This window comes from Capricornis sumatraensis, chromosome 23 (assembly GCF_032405125.1).
Source record: "Capricornis sumatraensis isolate serow.1 chromosome 23, serow.2, whole genome shotgun sequence".
Lineage (NCBI taxonomy): Eukaryota > Metazoa > Chordata > Mammalia > Artiodactyla > Bovidae > Capricornis > Capricornis sumatraensis.
In genome coordinates, this window is record NC_091091.1 from 18,512,363 (window position 1) to 18,534,422 (window position 22,060).

Genomic DNA, 22,060 nt, shown 5'->3' on the forward strand with positions numbered 1-22,060 from the left:
ACGTGCAATAAAATGAGGTATGCCAGTACTTGAGAAGGAAGTGGTTAGTACCTCAGGCTAGTTAATATCACAACCTACTTGGTCACCAACTCCTGGTGTGACTTCAGACCAATATACTCTGTCTAAGCAATTTTGCCTCAATGTAAATGAAGACAACGAGATCTATCACCTTCCTGAACTTTACTCTGCTGCTGAAACTGAAACTTGAGGAAATTCTAGAAAAGTCCAAGGTGGAAGTCAAAGTCCTTCCACAACCTGCTGGGACTAAACATTTTGTCGGAGACTCTCTCTCATATGTAGGGACACCCTTTTCTTCAATGAGTCCCTTCCTTTAATCATAAGTCACTTCTTCACACGTGCCAAATCCTTCCTTCATTTTTGTTTGTTTGTTTATTTAGAAAAATGAAATACATGATCCAATAAGGAGTCCATGAATTTCAGACAGAAATAAGGAAAGGTCTTTATCCTTGAGGAGCTTAGAGACCAGGACTGGCTATCAAAGAAGAAAGGAGTGGATAACAGCAGAGGCAGGGCTGGCTGGTGGCGACAGGGAGTGACAGTTTGAAAGACCCAGAATCCACCCCAGAAAAGACCCAAGAAGAGCTTGGCAGCTTCGCAAACTACCCAGCCCAGACCACTCCATTCATCCAACCTGGAGTCCAAGTCTGACTCTGGGCACCATATTGAAGTGGGGTGTGACACAGGAAGGTGACTGGAATAGGGGGAGATCTGGAAACAACATGAGGAGCTTCCAGACTCTGAAAGTGTCAAGTTTAGAGACTTCGCAGGAGTACTGAGGGACTTCAAGGATCAAACAGAAGGTAATGTGACAAAAAAAAGTTTAGGTCCCTTCAAGCTCTTTTGTCCTATAAGTCCAGGAATGGAAGAAGGATCTAGAGGTAAGAGAAGCCTACTGGGGGTAGAAAAAGGTATGAGAGCTTTCTTCAAATACCTGGAGGCTGATACACAGAGGAACGGATTCTAGTTTTCACTCAACCAGGCTTGGCCACTTGGGAAAATCACTTATGGCTTCTGTCTCCTCTCTCTCAGGAGTAAATACAACAGACATCATGGCTTCTGTCTCCTCTCTCTCAGGAGTAAATACAACAGACATCACCAGGAGCCTACAGAATATTCCAGGGTAGGCTGACTCCATTTCATTTCACCTCATTTTCCAAGTTTTTTTCAGATAGAGAGTCAAGATTCTCCTCAATTTCAATAAGCAAATATGCATTTCCAAAAAAAAAAAAAGAAAGAAAGAAACTAATGCTCACCCTTCAGTGGAAGGGAATTGAAGAAGACCACATGATTGGATCATAAGAAGAAACGAAGTACTGATGCATGCTACAACTTGGATGAACCTTGAAAACACTATACAACGTGAAAGAAGTTAGTCACAAAAGGCCACATAATATATGATCCCATTTATATGAAAGTCCAGAGTAGGGAAATCTAATCTACAGAGACAGATAGTAAAACTTAGGGCTAGAGAGGAAGAGGGAACAATGGAGTGATGGCCGAAGTGTATAGAATTTCTTTTTGAGGTGACGAAAATGTTCTAAAATTGACTGTGATGATGTTTGTCCAATTGTGTCTGATTCTTTGTAGTCCCATGGAGTGTAGCCCACCAGCCTCCTCTGTCCATGGATTTTTTTCAGGCAAGAATCCTGGAGTGGGTTGCCATTTCCTACTCCAGAGTATCCTCCCAACCCAGGGATCGAACCCACAATTCTTTAACCCTACGAAGAGGCAAAGGAAGAGGAGAAAAAGAGGAAGACACGTAAAAGAGTGGCCTGGATGACTCCAGAGACTACAGCATTCTGGCAAAGAGACAGTCTCATCACTCTCACCAGTGTGCCATCCACATGGGACCTGGTACTTCCAGACCTCAGAAAGTCTTCCGATTGCAGAAACTGGAGTGGTGACTCACCGCAGAGGATGCTTATGGCAAGAAGATTTGACAGCTTTAACCATTACAGACATACAGAGATTACAGACACTACAGAGCCCATAAATGGGTCCAGGTTTGGCCACTGGGTTTGAGTCCCCGTATGAATAGAAGCACACAATTCTAGCCCCTTTGGCCATGCCTATTGGACACTGGTCAGGGGTGGTTTTCTCCACCCAAAGTATGCTGTTTCCTGGACTAAGCAGCCCAGGACCTGTTTCTAGCAATAGACAGAGGTGGGGGCATCACTGATCTTATCTCCTACTTCTCCCCAATCACCCACCTACTGTGGCCACTCTGGCCTGCTCCCTGTTCCAGAAATATATCATATCCACCCATTTATTGTTCCCCTGCCTAAAGCCCTCTTCCCCCACATGCCTCCTCTCCTGCGCTCCTTCAGGTCTTTGCTCAGATGCCCCTTTCTCCATGAGACCTAACCTGGCAGCCTCGTTTAAAAATGTATCTCCACCCACCTTTATCCCTCTACTGTTTCGCCGCCACACTTATCACATAATGTACTTTCCTTGGGCTTCCCAGGGGGTTCAGTGGTAAAGAAGCTGCCTGCCAGTGCAGGAGACACCGGAGGTACAGGTGGGATCCCTGGGTTGGGAGGATCCCCTGGAGGAGGAAATGGCACCCCACTCCAGTATTCTTGCCTGGAAAATCCCGTGGATGGAGGGGCCTGGAGGGCTATGGTCCATGGGGTCACAAAGAGTCGGACACGACTAAGCTCGCAGGCACATCATACTTTCCTTACTCAGGGTTTTGCCTGCCTTCCCTTGCTGTTCCATAAGCTTCAAGGAGTCATGGCTTATGTCTGTTTTATTAAATATACACCTGACACCTAGAACTGTGCCTGCAATAAATATACGTTGAATAAATTGATTCCCTCTAGTTAACTCTGCATGGGCTTTCAAATGGAATGTATGGACTATGAACCTATTATTACCTTATTCATAGTACAAGTTCTTCTAACCTCTATCTAGTGCCCAGCTGGAGAGCCAGGAGGCTAAGGTTAGCTACCTTCCCAATTCCCTTAAATACGAAATCTGCATTACCAAATCTAAGGGAACTGTCACCATTGATTTGCCTTTTCTTTCAAGTCACAATTAGAAGACTGTATCTCAGGGGACTTGGGGAGAGCTGGTTCTTCATTCTAGCATCTGCCCACAATTTCTCCAAAAACAGCACATCCTCCCAGCCAACTAGATATTATTTTTCAAGAAGATTTTACATTCTGTTTTCACATGTTATCTCTACTAAAACATCATAAGATGGGATGGAAAAATACTAGTAAACGCACTTGCAAACATGGTAACTCTAATCTTCTCATTTAATAATTCCCTGTTTTACTTATGGCTTGCCTTCAGACTATAAACTCCTTGAGAGCAGAGATTAGGGTGTCCTGGTCACCAGTGAGGACATATTTAGGCGCACAATATCCACTACATTGCATAGTTAGTGCTCATTGGTTGTCTCTGTTCTCATCATTACTGCGCTTGTTCTGGATCTCAGTGAGTGAGAGGCTTGCCAAGTGTACACGCCACGGACCAGAAGGGAGCCCAGGGCTAATTAGAAGAGACTCCTGGCACCTTTTGATGGGTAGATTACCCAGTTACCCTCACCTCTCCCCAGTCCCCAAAGTTCTGACAAGGACATAAGAAAAGTAAAGCTAAAGGAGTGGTGTTCCTAGAGTCCTACTGAAATTCTAGACCAAAAAAAAAAAAAAGTCCAGGAGGGAAGAGGAAGCGGGTTAAGGAAGGCGGCCCAAAGCCCATCTCCAAACTCGGACTGTCTGAGCGCCCCCTATTGGCCCGATGGGATCCGAAGAGAAGCATTTCTTCGGCGGAGAGACCAGTGGGCTCTCTACATTCTTTAAACTTGACTCTCGGCTCACAGAGTTAGTTGCACAGAGAGATCGACCCTCAGAAGCTCAAGGGCCAGTGCTGGGGGGAGAAAAGGAGACTCAGAAGATGAGGGACAGGGGAAGGCCGGGAATCGCGCAACAGCCTGGGAAAGGGAACGTGAGAAAGTTGGGGAGGGCAGTCTGCGACAAGAAGAGAGGAAAGAAGAGAAAGAACACAGATCCCGCGCCGAGCCGAGGGAGCAGCCGGGGACAGCGAGAGGGGACAGCGGGCGGCGGGCGGCGGCGGCGAGAGGGTGCGCGGAAGGGAGGCGGCGGGGAGGGACCGGCGTCCGGCCTACGCACCTGAGGCTGCCATGCCGCCGGCCGCGGTGCTCCGTGCCCGGCTCGCTGCGCGCGGGGCCCGGGGCCGGAGCGGGCTCGGCGGCGGCCCTGGCGCAGGACGGGAGCGGCGCCCGGCTCCGCGCAGCACCAGCCGCGGCTCTGGCGCTTCCTCCTCGCGGGCAGCGAGGACTCGCCGCGAGGGCGTGTCCACAAGGCCCGCCTCGCCGGCGGGGCTCGGCCCCCGGCACCTGCTCCCCAGGCGGTTGGGGAGGGGAAGTGAGAACTGCCCCCCACCGGCCCGCAGCCGGCCAGCTCCCCTCGTTCCCCTCATCGCTCACTCAGCGTAGGGGGCAGGCAGAGGGGCTTCGCGCGCCCCGCTCCCCGTGAAATCAGTCAAGTCGGCCACCCAAAGGGCAGCCCGAGTTGGGGGAGCGTTGAGAGAGGAGAGAGGCAGAAGTGTTAGCTTCACGGCCTCTGGCCATCTGGGGCGGGGGCTGTCAATGTGCACAGGTGGCCCAGCCATCTCCCCATTCCCTGGGGCTTTCTCCCTGAGCGCTGCCCGGGCAGGAAGGGGAGGGGGCAAGAAGGGGAAGAGGCATCTTCTCTGGCACCTGGCCCTGGTGCTTGGTGTTGCCCTTGACTACCCTCCAGTGACCTTCCTGTAATTCCTGATCTCCAGAAGGCACAAGAGCGTTATGATAACCTCATACGTCAGATGCTCGGTATCGTCGTCATTGCCTTTTGTGCCTTTGAGGTAGCACCTACCGTGGCCTTCAGGTTAGCGCTGAAGAAAGAAGCCAAATCTCTTGCTCAGACTCCCACAGAGAGCAGATGCTCCCCGAGGTTCTGTACCACGCCTGTTTGAGACCAGAGCTAGAGCTCTCCCTTAACCCTCTCACTCGCCTGCCACGTCTTATCCTCCCCTTTGCCGCTCCTGTAGTGGATTTGAACGGAGCTGTGCCCTTGCAGTCCTCAGCGATGTCCAGAGAGCAGAGATGACAGAGAGATAGGTTTTCTGTGCAAGTGGAAAGATATGAAAGACATTTTAAAATGGAAATATCAGGGTTCAGTCCAAGAACTAGTTTCCTACTGTTGCCATAACAGATTACTACAAATTCAATGGCCTAAAATAAAATTTATTATCTCACACGAATAAGATATGAAATTAAAAGATGCAGTCGTGAAATCAGAAGATGCTTGCTCCTTGGAAGAAAAGCTATGACAAACCTAGACAGTGTATTAAAAAGCAGAGACATTACTTTGCCAACAAATGTCGGTCTAGTCAAAGCTATGGTTTTTCCAGTAGCCATGTACAGATGTGAGAGTTGGGCTATAAGGAAAGCTGAGCGCCAAAGAATTGATGCTTTTGAACTGTGGTGTTGGAGAAGACTCTTGAGAGTCTCTTGGATTGCTAGGAGATCCAACTAAAGGAAATCAATCCTGAATATTCATTGGAAGGACTGATGCTGAAGCTGAAGCTCCAATACTTTGGCCACCTGATTTGAAGAACTGAATCATTGGAGAAGACCCTGATGCTGGGAAAGATTGAAGGCAGGAGAAAGGAACAACAGAGGATGAGATGGTTGGATGGCATGACCAACTCATGCCATCCAACTCATGGACATGAGTTTGAGCAAGCTTCAGGAGTTGGTGATGGACAGAGAAGCCTGACATCCTGCCGTCCATGGGATCACAGAGTTAGACATGACTGAGTGACTGAGCTGACTGATTATCTTGCTCTTCTATATTTCAGAAGTCCAACATGAGCCACACCAGGCTAAAATCAAGGTGTTGACAGGTTTTGGTTCCTTTCTGGAGTCTCTAGAAGAGAATGCATTTCTTTGTCTTTTTCAGCTTCTAGAGGAAATTACACACATTTCTTGATTCATGCCCCCCTCAATCTTCAAATCCAGTAACATAACACCTTTCTGACCCTGCTTCCCTCATCACATATTTCTGTGTTTCCTCTGACTAGCAACCTCATTATCATCTACATCTATCATCTACCTTAATTTTTCTTTGCCGTGTAACAGTATATTCACAGGTTCTAGAGGTTAGGATGTGGACATCTTTGGGGAACAGGGGCATTATTCTGCCTACCACAGACCTGGAATTCTGAAAGAGGAGATAAGCTTACTACCTACTATACGTGATAGCTATTCCTCATGTTCAGGATTTCTCTGGCCTCCACAGCCTGTCAGCCTCCTACCCACCCCCAGCCCCCTATCAATGCACTGTCACAACTCTGTACAGTTCATTTGGAGAACTTACATAGATCGTTTCCTGCAATTACAAGCAGCTTTTCAGACAAAGCCTAAGAACCTAGCCCTCTTTTGAGCTTCCTTCCTTACCTACCAAAATGGCCACTCCCCATGAAGTTTCTGCCACTTGTCTCCTTGGGGCATTTTGAGCAATGGCAGAGGCCATTTCCAGGTTGGACCTCCAGTTCAGAGAAACAAATTGTTGGGCATCTGCTATGTGGCCAGCTCTGCTCAGAGTGCTATCACTTATTCAGCTTGTATGAATCTTTACCTGAAACCTGTGAGGTAGGCATGTTATTATCATCCTATTTCACAGGGGAAGAAACTAAGGCTCCAAAAAGGTAATCTGCCCGATCCATGGTCAGTATTTAGAAGGATCAAAACTAGATTTTGAATTCAAATCCATGTGCTATGCAAGAGCTGACTCGTCATGAATTGTGACTCAGAAGCCACACCAGCTATTCCATGCCAGTTCCGCGATCTCCAAACCCAAAGTGACTGTAATAACAGAAAAAAGGAGTGCTGTGGAGATTGCTGACTGCATACCCAATATTTATTGTCCTTAGTAACACAATCACCCCTTTATTTGGAGACAGTAATGTGCCCCACTAAAAGACTTCATTCCCCAACTTGGAGGAGGCTAAGAAGTAAGTGGAAATCATTAGCTGGGGGGATCCAAAAAGTTCTCTATTGTGTGCTTAACCCTGCTGCCAGATACTCCTTTTGCCTTTTTCTCTCTTTTAGTGCCTACTTGGAATGTGAATGAATGGCTGGAGAGCTGACAGCCCTGTTAGATTTCAAGGTGACCATGTGAATGGAAGTCACACACTAAGGAGAGCAGAGAACAAAGGTGGACAGAATCTGGTTCCTTAATGATCATGGAGCTCTCATACAAACTCCAGCCTTCCCACCTTTGAGTTCTTTTACATGAAAGAGAAATAAACACATCTCTGTCTTGCTAGAGCCATGATTATGTTGTTTTCTGCTATACGTAACCAAACTTAATTCTTTATTGAAATGGGAATGGAAGCTAACATTTATTGAGCATCAACTATAATTCATGAATTTTCTTATACTATCTTATAATTATCCCTCAAAATAATTCTGAATCACAAGTATTATCTCCACTTCAGAGATAAAGAAACTAAGATTCAGAGATGCTGGTTTTTCCAGGGTCGCTCAGTAGTTAGCATAACTGTGATTCAAATCCAACTGATTCTAAACCCAAAGTCCATGGTCTTTTCCATGGCATAAAGACACACTGGATGACTTTAGAGAGTAAATTAATACTACTTCCTGAGGACACACGGGTGCTCTCAAGTGAGGGGTCCCCCTTGAGTCCTCGGCACTTCAAGTCTCACACAGATGGCGTCTTCATTTGTGCATGAAAGCAAGTCTTGCACGTTTTCTACTTCTTCCTTCTGAGGTGCTGAAGCAGGAAGTTTAAGCAGCTGTGAGAAAATGTTTAGGACTTGGCCTCATATGCTCTTAGAATATTAAAGTGGGACAGGCCCTAAGAGGTCATTATTGGACACGTGTGGAAACTAAGACCAAGAGAGGCAAAGTGACCTTTCTAACATACTCTGAGTTGGAAGCACAACCAGGATTAAAACCCTACTCTTGATTCTTAGTCTGGTGTTTTTAGCTATATCTGACCACTTTCCCGCCCTATTAGTAAAAAAGAGAAATTACAGAAAAATGTTTTCCTTAATCTGATGTTTCATCTTTGTCTGCCGCAAGTTCCTAGAGGGTTAAACCAATCTTGAATGTTTGGAATAAACCCCACTTGGTCATGATATATCATCCTTTTTATGTTGTCAACTTAGTAATATTTTGTTAAGGATTTTTCTATCTATGTTCACAGGGGATGTTGGTCTATAATTTTCTTTTTGGTAACACCTTTTGTTAGTTTTTGTATCCAGGTTAATCTGGCCTCATAAAAAATTTTTTGAAGTATTCTTTTCTCCTCTATTTTCTAACAGAGAACACTTGACATTATAAATGTTTAATAGACTTAACCGCTAAAACTAGCCATGTCTAAAATTTCTCTTGTGAGGTTTCGCTAGCCAGTTCTATAGCCCCCTCAAAAGACAGGATTCTTGGGGTGTGCCGATATTGATAAGTTGTATTCTTCAAGGAATTTGTCTATTTAATCATTTCAAAAATTTGTTGCTATGAAATCAATCTTAACATTTCATTATCCTTTTAATGTCTGCAGGATTCATAATGATAGCCCCTGTATTTTTTCTGTTATTGGTCATTTGTGGCTTCGGTCTTTCTCTCTCAATCTTACTCTCTCTATCTCTATCATTCTAAATAGCTGTTTATCAATTTTATTAATCTTTCCAAAGAATCAACTTTTGGTTTTGCTAATTTTTCTATTTTTGTTTCCTACTTCTTTGATTTGGGCTCTTTGTTATTTCCTTCTGCCTATTCACTTTGAGTTCACTTTTCACTTATCTAGCTTCCTAAGGTTGAATATGTGGCTACTGTTTTTATTCCATTAGTTTTTTATAATATAAACATTTAAAGCTATAAGTCATACCTGAATGGTCTAGTGGTTTTCCCTACTTTCTTCAATTTCAGTCTGAATTTGGCAATAAGGAGTTCATGATCTGAGCCACAGTCCGCTTCTGGTCTTGTTTTTGTTGACTGTATAGAGCTTCTCCATCTTTGGCTGCAAAGAATGTAATCAATCTGATTTTGGTTTTGACCATCTGGTGATGTCAATGTGTAGAGTCTTCTCTTGTGTTGTTGGAAGAGGGTGTTTGCTATGACCAGTGCATTTTCTTGGCAAAACTATTAGTCTTTGCCCTGCTTCATTCCATATTCCAAGGCCAAATTTGCCTGTTACTCCAGGTGTTTCTTGACTTCCTATTTTTGCATTCCAGTCCTCTATAATGAAAAGGACATCTTTTTTGGGTGTTAGTTTAAAAGGTCTTGTAGGTCTTCATAGAACCGTTCAGCTTCAGTTTCTTCAGCCAGGCTTCAGCAGTGCGTGAACTGTGAAATTCCAGATGTTCAAGCTGGTTTTAGAAAAGGCAGAGGAACCAGAGATCAAATTGCCAACATCCGCTGGATCATCGAAAAACCAAGAGAGTTCCAGAAAAACATCTATTTCTGCTTTATTGACTATGCCAAAGCCTTTGACTGTGTGGATCACAAGAAACCGTGGAAAATTCTTCAAGAGATGGGAATACCAGACCACCTGACCTGCCTCTTGAGAAACTTTTATGCAGGTCAGGAAGCAACAGTTAGAACTGGACATGGAACAACAGACTGGTTCCAAATAGGAAAAGGAGTACGTCAAGGCTGTGTTTTGTCACCCTGCTTATTTAACTTCTATGCAGAGTACATCATGGGAAACGCTGGGCTGGAAGAAGCACAATCTGGAATCAAGATTGCCGGGAGAAATATCAATCACCTCAGATATGCAGATGACATGACCGTTATGGCAAAAGTGAAGAGGAACTAAAAAGCCTCTTGATGAAAGTGAAAGTGGAGAGTGAAAAAGTTGGCTTAAAGCTCAACATTCAGAAAACGAAGATCATGGCATCTGGTCCTATCACTTCATGGGAAATAGATGTGAAACAGTGGGAAGAGACTTTATGTTTGGGGGCTCCAAAATCACTGCAGATGGTGATTGCAGCCATGAAATTAAAAGACGCTTACTCCTTGGAAGGAAAGTTATGACCAACCTAGATAGCACGTTGAAAAGCAGAGACATTACTTTGCCAACAAAGGTCCGTCTAGTTGAGGCTATGGTTTTTCCTGTGGTCATGTATGGATGTGAGAGTTGGACTGTGAAGAAAGCTGAGCGCCGAAGAATTGATGCTTTTGAACCGTGGTGTTGGAGAAGACTCTTGAGAGTCCCTTGGACTGCAAGGAGATCCAACCAGTCTATTCTGAAGGAGATCAACCCTGGGATTTCTTTGGAGGGAATGATGCTGAAGCTGAAACTCCAATACTTTGGCCACCTCATGCAAAGAGTTGACTCATTGGAAAAGAGTCTGATGCTGGGAGGGATTGGGGGCGGGAGGAAGAGGGGACAGCGGAGGATGAGATGGCTAGATGGCATCACTGACTCAATGGATGTGAGTCTGTGTGAACTCCGGGAGTTGGTGATAGACAGGGAGGCCTGGCGTGCTGCGGTTCATGGGGTCACAGAGTTGGACACGACTGAGCGACTGAACTGAACTGAACTGAAAGCTATACGTCTACCCCCATTCAATGCTTTGGCTGCATCCCCCGGATTTTATATGTTCTATTTTTATTATGATTTAGTAAAAAATTTTTTCTAACGTCCCCTGTAATTTCTTTGAGTGATGAGTAATTTAAAAGTGAGATCTCCAAATACTTTTTTTTTTTTAAGATAGCTTAATGTTGATTTCTTGTTTAGATTCATTATGGTCTGAATGCAGATTCTGCTTGCAGATATGCATATTATGAACATGGAGATGTTATCTATATGACAACAGTAGCATAAAGTAGGGCTTCCCTTGTGGCTCTGTGGTAAAGAATCTACCTGCCAATGCAGGAGACATGGGTTCAACCCCTGGGTCTGAGAGACTCCCCTGGAGAAGGAAATGGGAACCCACTCCAGTACTCTTGCCTGGAAAATCCCATGGACAGAGGAGCCTGGCAGGCTACAGTCCATGGGGTTGCAGAAGAGTCGGACATGACTTAGTGACTGAGCAACACCAGCATAAAGTAAGGGGCTGAGGAGAGACTAAACTGTTTTCAGTTCAGTTCAGTTGCTCAGTCGTGTCCAACTCTTTGCGACCCCATGAACCACAGCACACCAGGCCTCCCGGTCCATCACCAACTCCTGAAGTTCACACAAACCCATGTCCATTGAGTCGGTGATGCCATCCAACCATCTCATCCTCTGTCATCCCCTTCTCCTCCTGCCCTCAATCTTTCCCAGCATCAGGGTCTTTTCAAATGAGTCAGCTCTTTGCATCAGGTGGCCAAAGTATTGGAGTTTCCGCTTTAACATCAGTCCTACCAATGAACACCCAGGACTGATCTCCTTTAGGATGGACTGGTTGGATCTCCTTGCAGTCCAAGGGACTCTCAAGAGTCTTCTCCAATGTCACAGTTCAAAAGCATCAATTCTTCGGTGCTCAGCTTTCTTTATAGTCCAACTCTCACATCCATACATGACCACTGGAAATACCATAGCCTTGACTAGAGTGTCTAATTTCTTAAATTTTATGAGAAGCATTAAAATATTAATTCTAAGTGGACTGTAAAAAATTAAGAATGCACAGTATATTTTCATCCCTAGGACAGCCACTGAAAGTTAATTTTAAAATGTATGGCTAAATAGTCAATAAATTAAAATGGAATTCTTACATATAGCCAATAAATGTAAGTAGTCAGGAAAAGAGGATCAGAAGAGCAAATTTCAGAAGGGACCAATAGTAAATAAATAGTAAAATGGTAGAATGACATATTAATCACTATGTTAATATTAATTATTTTAAATGTATATTAATATTACATATAATAATTACATTAAATAATTACATTAAATTACATATTGGGTTGGCCAAAAAGTTTGTTCAAGTTCTTCCATAAGATGGTATGGAAAAATATAGAATGAACTTTTTGGCCAGTCTGATTTTTTTTTGTCTTTGATTTTCAGCAGTTTGAGTATAATAAGCTCAGATGTGATTTTTCTCTGTATTATTCTGTATGAGGTCAACTAAGTTTCCTGAGTCTGTAATTTTATGTCTCTTACCATATATGGGGAAGCTTCAGACATTTTTTCTTTAAATATTTTTTCTGCATAATTCTTTTTATTCATCTCTTCTCAGATTTCATTAACACATGTGTTAGACCGGTTATATTATGTTTCTGTTCATTTTTTTTCAGTCTTTTTTTTCTTCTCTGTTCTTCAGATTGAACAATTCCTATACATCTGTAGTCAGTTCACTGATTCTTTCTGCTGTTGTCTCTAAAATGCTTTTAAGCCCTACCAATGGATTTTTCAGTTCTACAATTTCTATTTGGTTCTTTATTAAAATTTCTATTTCTCTGCTGATAGTTTCTCTTTGTTCAATCACTCTGAATACATCTTTCTTTTCATCCTTGAATATAGTTATAATAGTTCTTTGAAAACTCTTATCTGCCCATTGCAACATGTAGTACATCTTAGGGTCAATCTTCACTGATTGCCTTTTCCCTTGAGGTGAATTCCATTTTCTTATTTCTTCATGTACCTACTAATACTGGATGGTGGCCTGGATATTGTAAGTGATATTTGGTGAGACTGATTTCTACTTTGCCTTTGAAAAGTGTTCTTCTAGAGGAGGTAGTGATTCTGGCTGCACTCAAACTTCCAAGTCTGTCTTCTCCACTGTGTGAGCAACAGCAGATCTGTCCAGTTCTTTCACCCTTAACTGGGGTGCACAGAGTCTGCCATATATAGCATAGTATAGTTCAAGGGTTAGCAGACCATATCATCCTTCCTGAAATACTCAAGGCCACTAGGTGACTGAGAAGACTCATACCATGAATAGAAAGTGACTGAGCAATGCATCCAAATTTTGTGTTTTCTGGATAAGTACAATTTCTTAATTTCTAACTTTTTAATTTTGCTAAGCAAAGACATTAAAAAACAAAATCTATCCGTATTATCACTATCATTTCACAAGAAAGGAAAGGGATTTTAACACCAAAAAAAGTAGAAACAGTATGATTTCAGAAAAAAAGGAAATATTTTAAACTGAATGTATTCTGTGTTAGTAAAAATTCACCACATTGCATTGCTTTTCTCCCTTGATGACTTGATGAAAATTCTATCCCAGCTGGGTTCCCAACCTAGGAAGGGAAGCTGAGAATTTTTGTGATGAAAGTACTAAAGATCTCAATGTTTGCCAAAACCATTGCTTTAAAGGAAGTTTTAAAACAGAAAAATCAGGACAGTGTTTCCCAAACTTCAATCATGTGAAAATACTATCACAGATATTGTCATGGCTGCATTTCACCTGCTTTATTTACTTTCAATGTTTTATTTCAGTCATTTGTTTACTTAAGTTTATTTTATTTTATTTTATTTTTACATACTTAAGTTTATTTTAAAATGAAAGTCTTACATGAATACCATAAATGGAAAGCCATATCCCTTGCCATAAAATCAAGAAAACACACAATGCTGGAAGGCCCTCAGCCTGCAGCCACCTCTGTTGAAAAGGAAGATTAGCAGAGATTAGGGGTTCAAGTCATACCTGCACCAGAATGCAACTTTCTGTTTGATTTAAATATAAGGACAAAAGAATTGAAAAGAACAATTTTCTCATTGTGTAATTAAATGTCATTCAATGCCATGTTCATGTACCATCTAAAATCACCTCCTAGTGAACTTATGGATAGGGGAAGGGATAGTTAGGGAGTTTGGGATCAGCATGTGCACACTGCTATATTTAAAATGGATAACCAATCAATATAGTGAAAATGAGTATACTACCCAAAGCAATCTACAAATTCAATGCAATCCCTATCAAGCTACCAGTGGTATTTTTTTACAGAACTAGAACAAATAACTTCAAGATTTGTATGGAAATACAAAAAACCTCAAATAGCCAAAGCAATCTTGAGAAAGAAGAATGGAACTGGAGGAATCAACTTGCCTGACTTCAGGCTCTATTACAAAGCGACAGTCATCAAGACAGTGTGGTACTGGCACAAACACAGAAATATAGATCAATGGAACAAAATAGAAAGCCCAGAGATAAATCCACACACCTATGGACACCTTATCTTTGACAAAGGAGGCAAGAATATACAATGGAGTAAAGACAATTTCTTTAACAAGTGGTGCTGGGAAAACTGGTCAACCACTTGTAAAAGAATGAAACTAGATCACTTTCTAACACCACACACAAAAATAAACTCAAAATGGATTAAAGATCTAAACATAAGACCAGAAACTATAAATCTCCTAGAACAGAACATAGGCAAAACACTCTCCGACATAAATCACAGCAGGATCCTCTATGATCCACCTCCCAGAATACTGGAAATAAAAGCAAAAATAAACACATGGGATCTAATTAAAATTAAAAGCTTCTGCACAACAAAGGAAAATATACGCAAGGTGAAAAGACAGCCTTCAGAATGGGAGAAAATAATAGCAAATGAAGCAACTGACAAACAACTAATCTCAAAAGTATACAAGCAACTTATGCAGCTCAATTCCAGAAAAATAAACGACCAAATCAAAAAATGGGCCAAAGAACTAAACAGACAGTTCTCCAAAGAAGACATACAGATGGCTAACAAACACATGAAAAGATGCTCAACATCACTCATTATCAGAGAAATGCAAATCAAAACCACAATGAGGTACCATTTCACACCAGTCAGAATGGCCATGATCCAAAAGTCTGCAAGCAATAAATGCTGGAGAGGGTGTGGAGAAAAGGGAATGCTCTTACACTGTTGGTGGGAATGCAAACTAGTACAGTCACTATGGAGAACAGTGTGGAGATTCCCTAAAAAATTGCAAATAGAACTACCTTATGACCCAGCAATCCCACTGCTGGGCATACACACCGAGGAAACCAGAATAGAGACACATGTATCCCAATGTGCATTGCAGCACTGTTTATAATAACCAGGACATGGAAACAACCTAGATGTCCATCAGCAGATGAATGGATAAGAAAGCTGTGGTACATATACCCAATAGAGTATTACTCAGCCATTAAAAAGAATACATTTGAATCAATACTAATGAGATGGATGAAACTGGAGCCGATTATACAGAGTGAAGTAAGCCAGAAAGAAACACATCAATACAGTATCAGTTCAGTTCAGTTCAGTTCAGTCGCTCAGTCGTGTCCAACTCTTTGCGACCCTATGAATCACAGCACGCCAGGCCTCCCTGTCCATCACCATCTCCCAAAGTTCACTCAGACTCATGTCCATCGAGTCAGTGATGCCATCCAGCCATCTCATCCTCGGTCGTCCCCTTCTCCTCCTGACCCCAATCCCTCCTAGCATCAGAATCTTTTCCAATGAGTCAACTCTTTGCATGAGGTGGCCAAAGTACTGGAGTTTCAGCTTCAGCATCATTCCTTCCAAAGAAATCCCAGGGTTGATCTCCTTCAGAATAGACTGGTTGAATCTCCTTGCAGTCCAAGGGACTCTCAAGAGTCTTCTCCAACACCACAGTTCAAAAGCATCAATTCTTTGGCACTCAGCCTTCTTCACAGTCCAACTCTCACATCCATACATGACCACAGAAAAGACCATAGCCTTGACTAGATGGACCTTAGTCGGCAAAGTAATGTCTCTGCTTTTGAATATGCTATCTAGGTTGGTCATAACTTTCCTTCCAAGGAGTAAGCGTCTTTTAATTTCATGGCTGCAATCACCATCTGCAGTGATTTTGGAGCCCCCAAAAATAAAGTCTGACACTGTTTACACTGTTTCCCCATCTATTTCCCATGAAGTGATGGGACCAGATTCCATGATCTTCGTTTTCTGAATGTTGAGCTTTAAGCCAACTTTTTCGCAGCCTCTTTCACTTTCATCAACTTTTTCACTCTCATCTTTCACTTTCATCAAGAGGTTTTTTAGCTCCTCTTCACTTTCTGCCATAAGGGTGGTGTCATCTGCATATCTGAGGTTGTTGATATTTCTCCCGGCAATCTTGATTCCAGCTTGTGCTTCTTCCAGTCCAGCGTTTCTCATGATGTACTCTGCATAGAAGTTAAATAAGCAGGGTGACAATCTACAGCCTTGATGTACTCCTTTTCCTATTTGGAACCAGTCTGTTGTTCCATGTCCAGTTCTAACTGTTGCTTCCTGACCTGCATACAGGTTTCTCAAGAGGCAGGTCAGGTGGTCTAGTATTCCCATCTCTTTCAGTATACTAACACATATATATGAAATTTAGAAAGATGATAATGATAACCCTGTATGTGAGACAGGAAAAGAGACGTATAGATGTATAGAACTGACTTTTTGACTCTGAGGGAGAGGGAGAGGGTGGGATGATTTGGGAGAATGGCATTGAAACATGTATACTATCATGTAGGAAATGAATCACCAGTCTATGTTTGATGCAGGATACAGGATGCTTGGGGCTGGTGCACGGGGATGATCCAGAGAGATGATATGGGGTGGGAGTTGGGAGGGGGGTTCAGGATTGGGAACTCATGTACACCCGTGGCGGATTCATGTCAATGTATGGCAAAACCAATACAGTGTTGTAAAGTAAAAATAAAAATTTAAAAAAATAATAAAATAATAAAATGGATAACCAAGAAGATTCTTCTATATAGCACAGGAAACCCTGTTCAATGTTATATGGCAGCCTGGATGGGAGAGGGGTTTGCCAGAGAATGGATACATGTATATGTATGGCTAAGTCCCTTTGCTGTCCACCTGAAACTATCACAACATTGTTAATTGGCTATATTCCAATATAAAATAAAAAGTTAAAAAACAAGGAAGTATATAAAGGGGAATGGAACTTCAATTATTTATTATATTAAATATTATAATTGTATTACATATATTGGGCTTCCCTCATAGCTCAATTGGTAAAGAATCCGCCTGCAATGCCAGGAGACCCTGGTTCGATTCCTGGGTCAAGAATCTGCTGGAGAAGGGATAGGCCATCCACTCCAGTATTCTTGCCTTTTCCTTGTGGCTCAGCTGGTAAAGAATCTGCCTGCAATGCTGGAGTCCTGGGTTCAATCTCTGGGTTGGGGAGATCCCCTGGAGAAGGGAAAGGCTACCCATTCCAGTATTCTGGCCTGGAGAATTCCATGGACTACAGTCCATAGGGTCACAAAGAATCGGACATGACTGAGTGACTTTCACTTTTCACTTTCACATTATATATATTATAATTATATATTATATATAAAAATATATTAAAAATTATATATCATATCAAAGCCTTCTTTGAAAGAGATATTATAATGAGATGAGAGTTATTTCATAAAAAATTTAAAATACATATAGGAAGTTGCAATAGTACAAGAAACTCCTTCCCCCAGTATTGAAAAATAAAATAAAAGAATCTCTTATGACAAATAATAGTATCTTGGTAGATAATCTATTGAATCAGAGGCACTATCACACTGTAATTAAAAGCACTGGCTAAATTTAAAAAAAAATTCATCAGAGGTTTGGGCAGTTTGGAGCTCCCTTCTCCTGCTCTCTCCTTTTGAGATAACCCCTCTTCTTGGCTTTCCTGGTGGCTCAGAGGATAAAGCATCTGCCTGCAGTGCAGGAGACCCGGGTTCAACCCCTGGGTCAGGAAGATCCCCTGGAGAAGGAAGTGGCAACCCACTCCAGTATTCTTGCCTGGAGAATCCCATGGATGGAAGAGCCTTATAGGCTACAGTCCACGGGGTCGCAAAGAGTCGGACACGAATGAGCAACTTCCCTTTCACTTTGTTTTCTCTCCTTTACAGCTGCTGTATCCTCTGAGTCTTCAAAACAGTTCGATTGTACTTCTACTACCAAATATCAATGAGCCCTACTACATGGATGTTGTTTATTAATAAGCAATTGAAATTGTTGGTATATATTGTAGTTACTTGTAGAAAAACTTGGGCTTTTATTTAACAGCAATCTGCCTGCAGTTTAATCCATTTCACATACATGCATAATTTGTGACTCTATCCTTAAATATGAAAGCTCTATTTTAATACACTTTTCTAAATATTTAATATTCTATATAAAATTATGTCATGACATTTCTGTTTCCTGATATTTTTTATTCTTGATCAGTGGCAGATAGCAAAATATTTGCTATCTCTTTGATTCTTCTAATAACAAAGTCCAGAACTATTCATGACTCCTTTATAAACAGTTGCTTCTCATAAACAAACAACTGCTGCATAACAGGTAAATCAATGTATGCTTGCATCCACCAGAAAGAAGCTGATAGATGAAATAAAACTGTGGGTACAGAGCAAGAGTGAAAAGCTGCAAATTTAGTAGCTGAGCTTGTTGATTTGGGAGAAAATTAAAGTCATTTATGTCTATTAAATTAAGCTTCCTTGTAATCCTATTTATTATAATTTTTCCAACTTTATTTCACTTTTTAAGAAAACCAGCTTGACGGTGTATAGAAAGAAAAAAGAAGTGAAAGTCGCTCAGTTGTGTCCAACTCTTTGTGACCTGGAGTGGGTAACTTTTCCCTCTCCAGGGGATCTTCCCAACCCAGGGATCAAACCCAGGTCTCCCACATTACAGGTGGATTCTTTACCAGCTGAGCCACAAGGGAAGCCCAAGAATACTGGAGTGGGTAGCCTCTCCCTTCTCCAGGGGATCTTCCTGACCCAGGAATCGAACCGGGGTCTCCTGCATTGGAGGCAGATCCTGCATTGCAGACGGATTCTTTACCAACTGAGCTATCAGGGAAGCACTTCAGGGGAACTTCCCAGTCAGGGAAGCACCTGTTATGCAGCAGTTGTTTGTTTATGATGGTATATGATCCACCTGAAGTTAACTTCCTCACAGGATGCAGATTGAAGCCAGACCTGTGGCAAAAAGCCGTCACACTGCGAAACCCCATGCTATTCCCTTCTAAATATTGACTCGACTCAGTGTCTGCCTGCTTCTTATTACTCTCTATAGCACTTAGGTACTGGTTGTTTCTGGTTTTTTGTCCAGTTTATCATGGGATAATTGGTCTAATCGAGTTACCCCCCTATTGTCAGATCTAAAATCACTAGCATTTGGGGCCCAATAAAGAGACAGATCAGCTGGACAGTCTCCTGAGGTGCTGCTCTCTAAGGAATGCTGAAGCATCACAGGAATAAATCAGAAATATGGTAGAAGAATGAAATAACGCCATATGCAGCAATATGAATGGGCCTGGAGATTATCATATTAAGTGAAGTAAGCCAGGCAGAGAAAGACCAATATCACATATCACTTATGTGTGGAATCTTAAAAAATGATACAGATGAACTTATTCACAAAACAGAAATAGGCTCACAGACATAGAAAACCAACTACGGTTACCAAAGAGAACAGTGGGGGTCGGAGGGGGAGAGATAAATTAGGAGTTTGGGATTAACATACGTATACAACTATATATAAAATAGGACTTCCCAGGTGGTTCAGCGGTAAAGAATCTGCCTGCCAATACAGAAAACGTGATTTGATCCCTGGGTCAGGAAGATCCCGTAGAGAAAGTACTGGAACCCACTCCAGTATTCTAGCCTAGGAAATCCCACGGACAAAGGAGCCTGGTGGGCTGTAGACCATGGGGTCATGAAAGAGTTGGATAGACTTAGCAACTAAACAACAATATGTAAAATAGGTAAACATGGACCTACTGTATAGCACAGGGAGCTATACTTAATATTTTGTAATAACCAATAATGGAAAAGAATCTAATATATATATATATATATATATATGTATAACTAAATCATTTTTCTGTACACTTGAAATTAGCGCAATGTTATAAATTAACTATACTTCAATTTGGACGTGGGTATCTCTTCACCGAAATCAGACTGATTGTATTCTTTGCAGCCAAAGATGGAGAAGCTCTATACAGTCAACAAAAACAAGACTGGGAGCTGACTGTGGCTCAGATCATGAACTCCTTATTGCCAAATTCAGACTGAAATTGAAGAAAGTAGGGAAAACCACTAGACCATTCAGGTATGACCTAAATCAAATCCCTTATGATTATACACTGGAAGTGAGAAATAGATTTAAGGGCCTAGATCTGATAGATAGAGTGCCTGATGAACTATGGAATGAGGTTTGTGACATTGTACAGGAGACAGGGATCAAGACCATCCCCATGGAAAAGAAATGCAAAAAAGCACAATGGCTGTCTGGGGAGGCCTTACAAATAGCTGTGAAAAGAAGAGAGGTGAAAGCAAAGGAGAAAAGGAAAGATAAAAGCATCTGAATGCAGAGTTCCAAAGAATAGCAAGAAGAGATAAGAAAGCCTTCCCCAGTGATCAATGCAAAGAAATAGAGGAAAACAACAGAATGGGAAAGACTAGAGATCTCTTCAAGAAAATTAGAGATATCAAGGGAACATGTCATGCAAAGATGGGCTCGATAAAGGACAGACATGGTATGGACCTAACACAAGCAGAAGATATTAAGAAGAGGTGGCAAGAATACACAGAAGAACTGTACAAAAGAGATCTTCACGACCCAGATAATCACGATGGTGTGATCACTCACCTAGAGCCAGACATCCTGGAATGTGAAGTCAAGTGGGCCTTAGAAAGCATCACTACAAACAAAGCTGGTGGAGGTGATGGAATTCCAGTGGAGCTATTTCAAATCCTGAAAGATGATGCTGTGAAAGTGCTGCACTCAATATGCCAGCAAATTTGGAAAACTCAGCAGTGGCCACAGGACTGGAAAAGGTCAGTTTTCATTCCTATCCCAATGAAAAGCAACGCCAAAGAATGCTCAAACTACCGCACAATTGCACTCATCTCACACGCTAGTAAAGTAATGCTCAAAATTCTCCAAGCCAGGCTTCAGCCATACGTGAACCATGAACTTCCTGATGTTTAAGCTGGTTTTAGAAAAGGCAGAGGAACCAGAGGTCAAATTGCCAACATCCACTGGATCATTGAAAAACCAAGAGAGTTCCAGGAAAACATCTGTTTTATTGACTATGCCAAAGCCTTTGACTGTGTGGATCACAAGAAACTGTGGAAAATTCTGAAAGAGATGGGAATACCAGACCACCTGACCTGCCTCTTGAGAAATCTGTATGCAGGTCAGGAAGCAACAGTTAGAACTGGACATGGAACAACAGACTGGTTCCAAATAGGAAAAGGAGTACATCAAGGCTGTAGATTGTCACCCTGCTTATTTAACTTCTATGCAGAGTACATCATGAGAAACGCTGGACTGGAAGAAGCACAAGCTGGAATCAAGATCTCCAGGAGAAATATCAATAACCTCAGATATGCAGATGACACCACCCTTATGGCAGAAAGGGAAGAAGAACTAAAAAGCCTCTTGATGAAAGTGAAAGAGGAGAGTGAAAAAGTTGGCTTAAAGCTCAACATTCAGAAAACGAAGATCATGGCATGTGGTCCCATCACTTCATGGCAAATAGATGGGGAAACAGTGGAAACAGTGTCAGACTTTATTTTTTGGGGCTCCAAAATCACTGCAGATGGTGATTGCAGCCATGAAATTAAAAGACGCTTATTCCTTGGAAGGAAAGTTATGACCAACCTAGATAGCATATTGAAAAGCAGAGACATTACTTTGCCAACAAAGGTCCATCTAGTCAAGGCTATGGTTTTTCCAGTGGTCATGTATGGATGTGAGAGTTGGACTGTGAAGAAAGCTGAGCGCCGAAGAATTGATGCTTTTGAACTGTGGTGTTAGTGAAGATCTTGAGAGTCCTTTGGATCTCAAGGAGATCAACCAGTTCATTCTAAAGGAGATCAACCCTGGGATTTCTTTGGAAGGAAAGCTGAAACTCCAGTACTTTGGCCACCTCATGCAAAGAGTTGACTCATTGGAAAAGACCCTGATGCTAGGAGGGATTGGGGGCAGGAGGAGAAGGGGACGACCGAGGATGAGATGGCTGGATGGCATCACTGACTCAATGGACGTGAGTCTGAGTGAACTCCGGGAGTTGGTGATGGACAGGGAGGCCTGGCGTGCTGCAGTTCATGGGGT

The 22,060-nt window shown here is 42.2% G+C and overlaps 1 protein-coding gene across 1 annotated transcript in view; it reads right to left on the reverse strand.

Moving 5' to 3' along the window:
- Nucleotides 1-4,180, reverse strand: part of PIK3AP1 (phosphoinositide-3-kinase adaptor protein 1) — a 120,629-nt gene extending 116,449 nt beyond the window's left edge. The window contains exon 1 of the mRNA XM_068961454.1: nt 4,158-4,180. Within this exon, the coding sequence (XP_068817555.1) occupies nt 4,158-4,170 (13 nt within the window). The 5' untranslated portion in view covers nt 4,171-4,180. The remainder of the gene's footprint in view (nt 1-4,157) is intronic.
- Between the last annotated feature and the right edge of the window lie 17,880 nt (nt 4,181-22,060).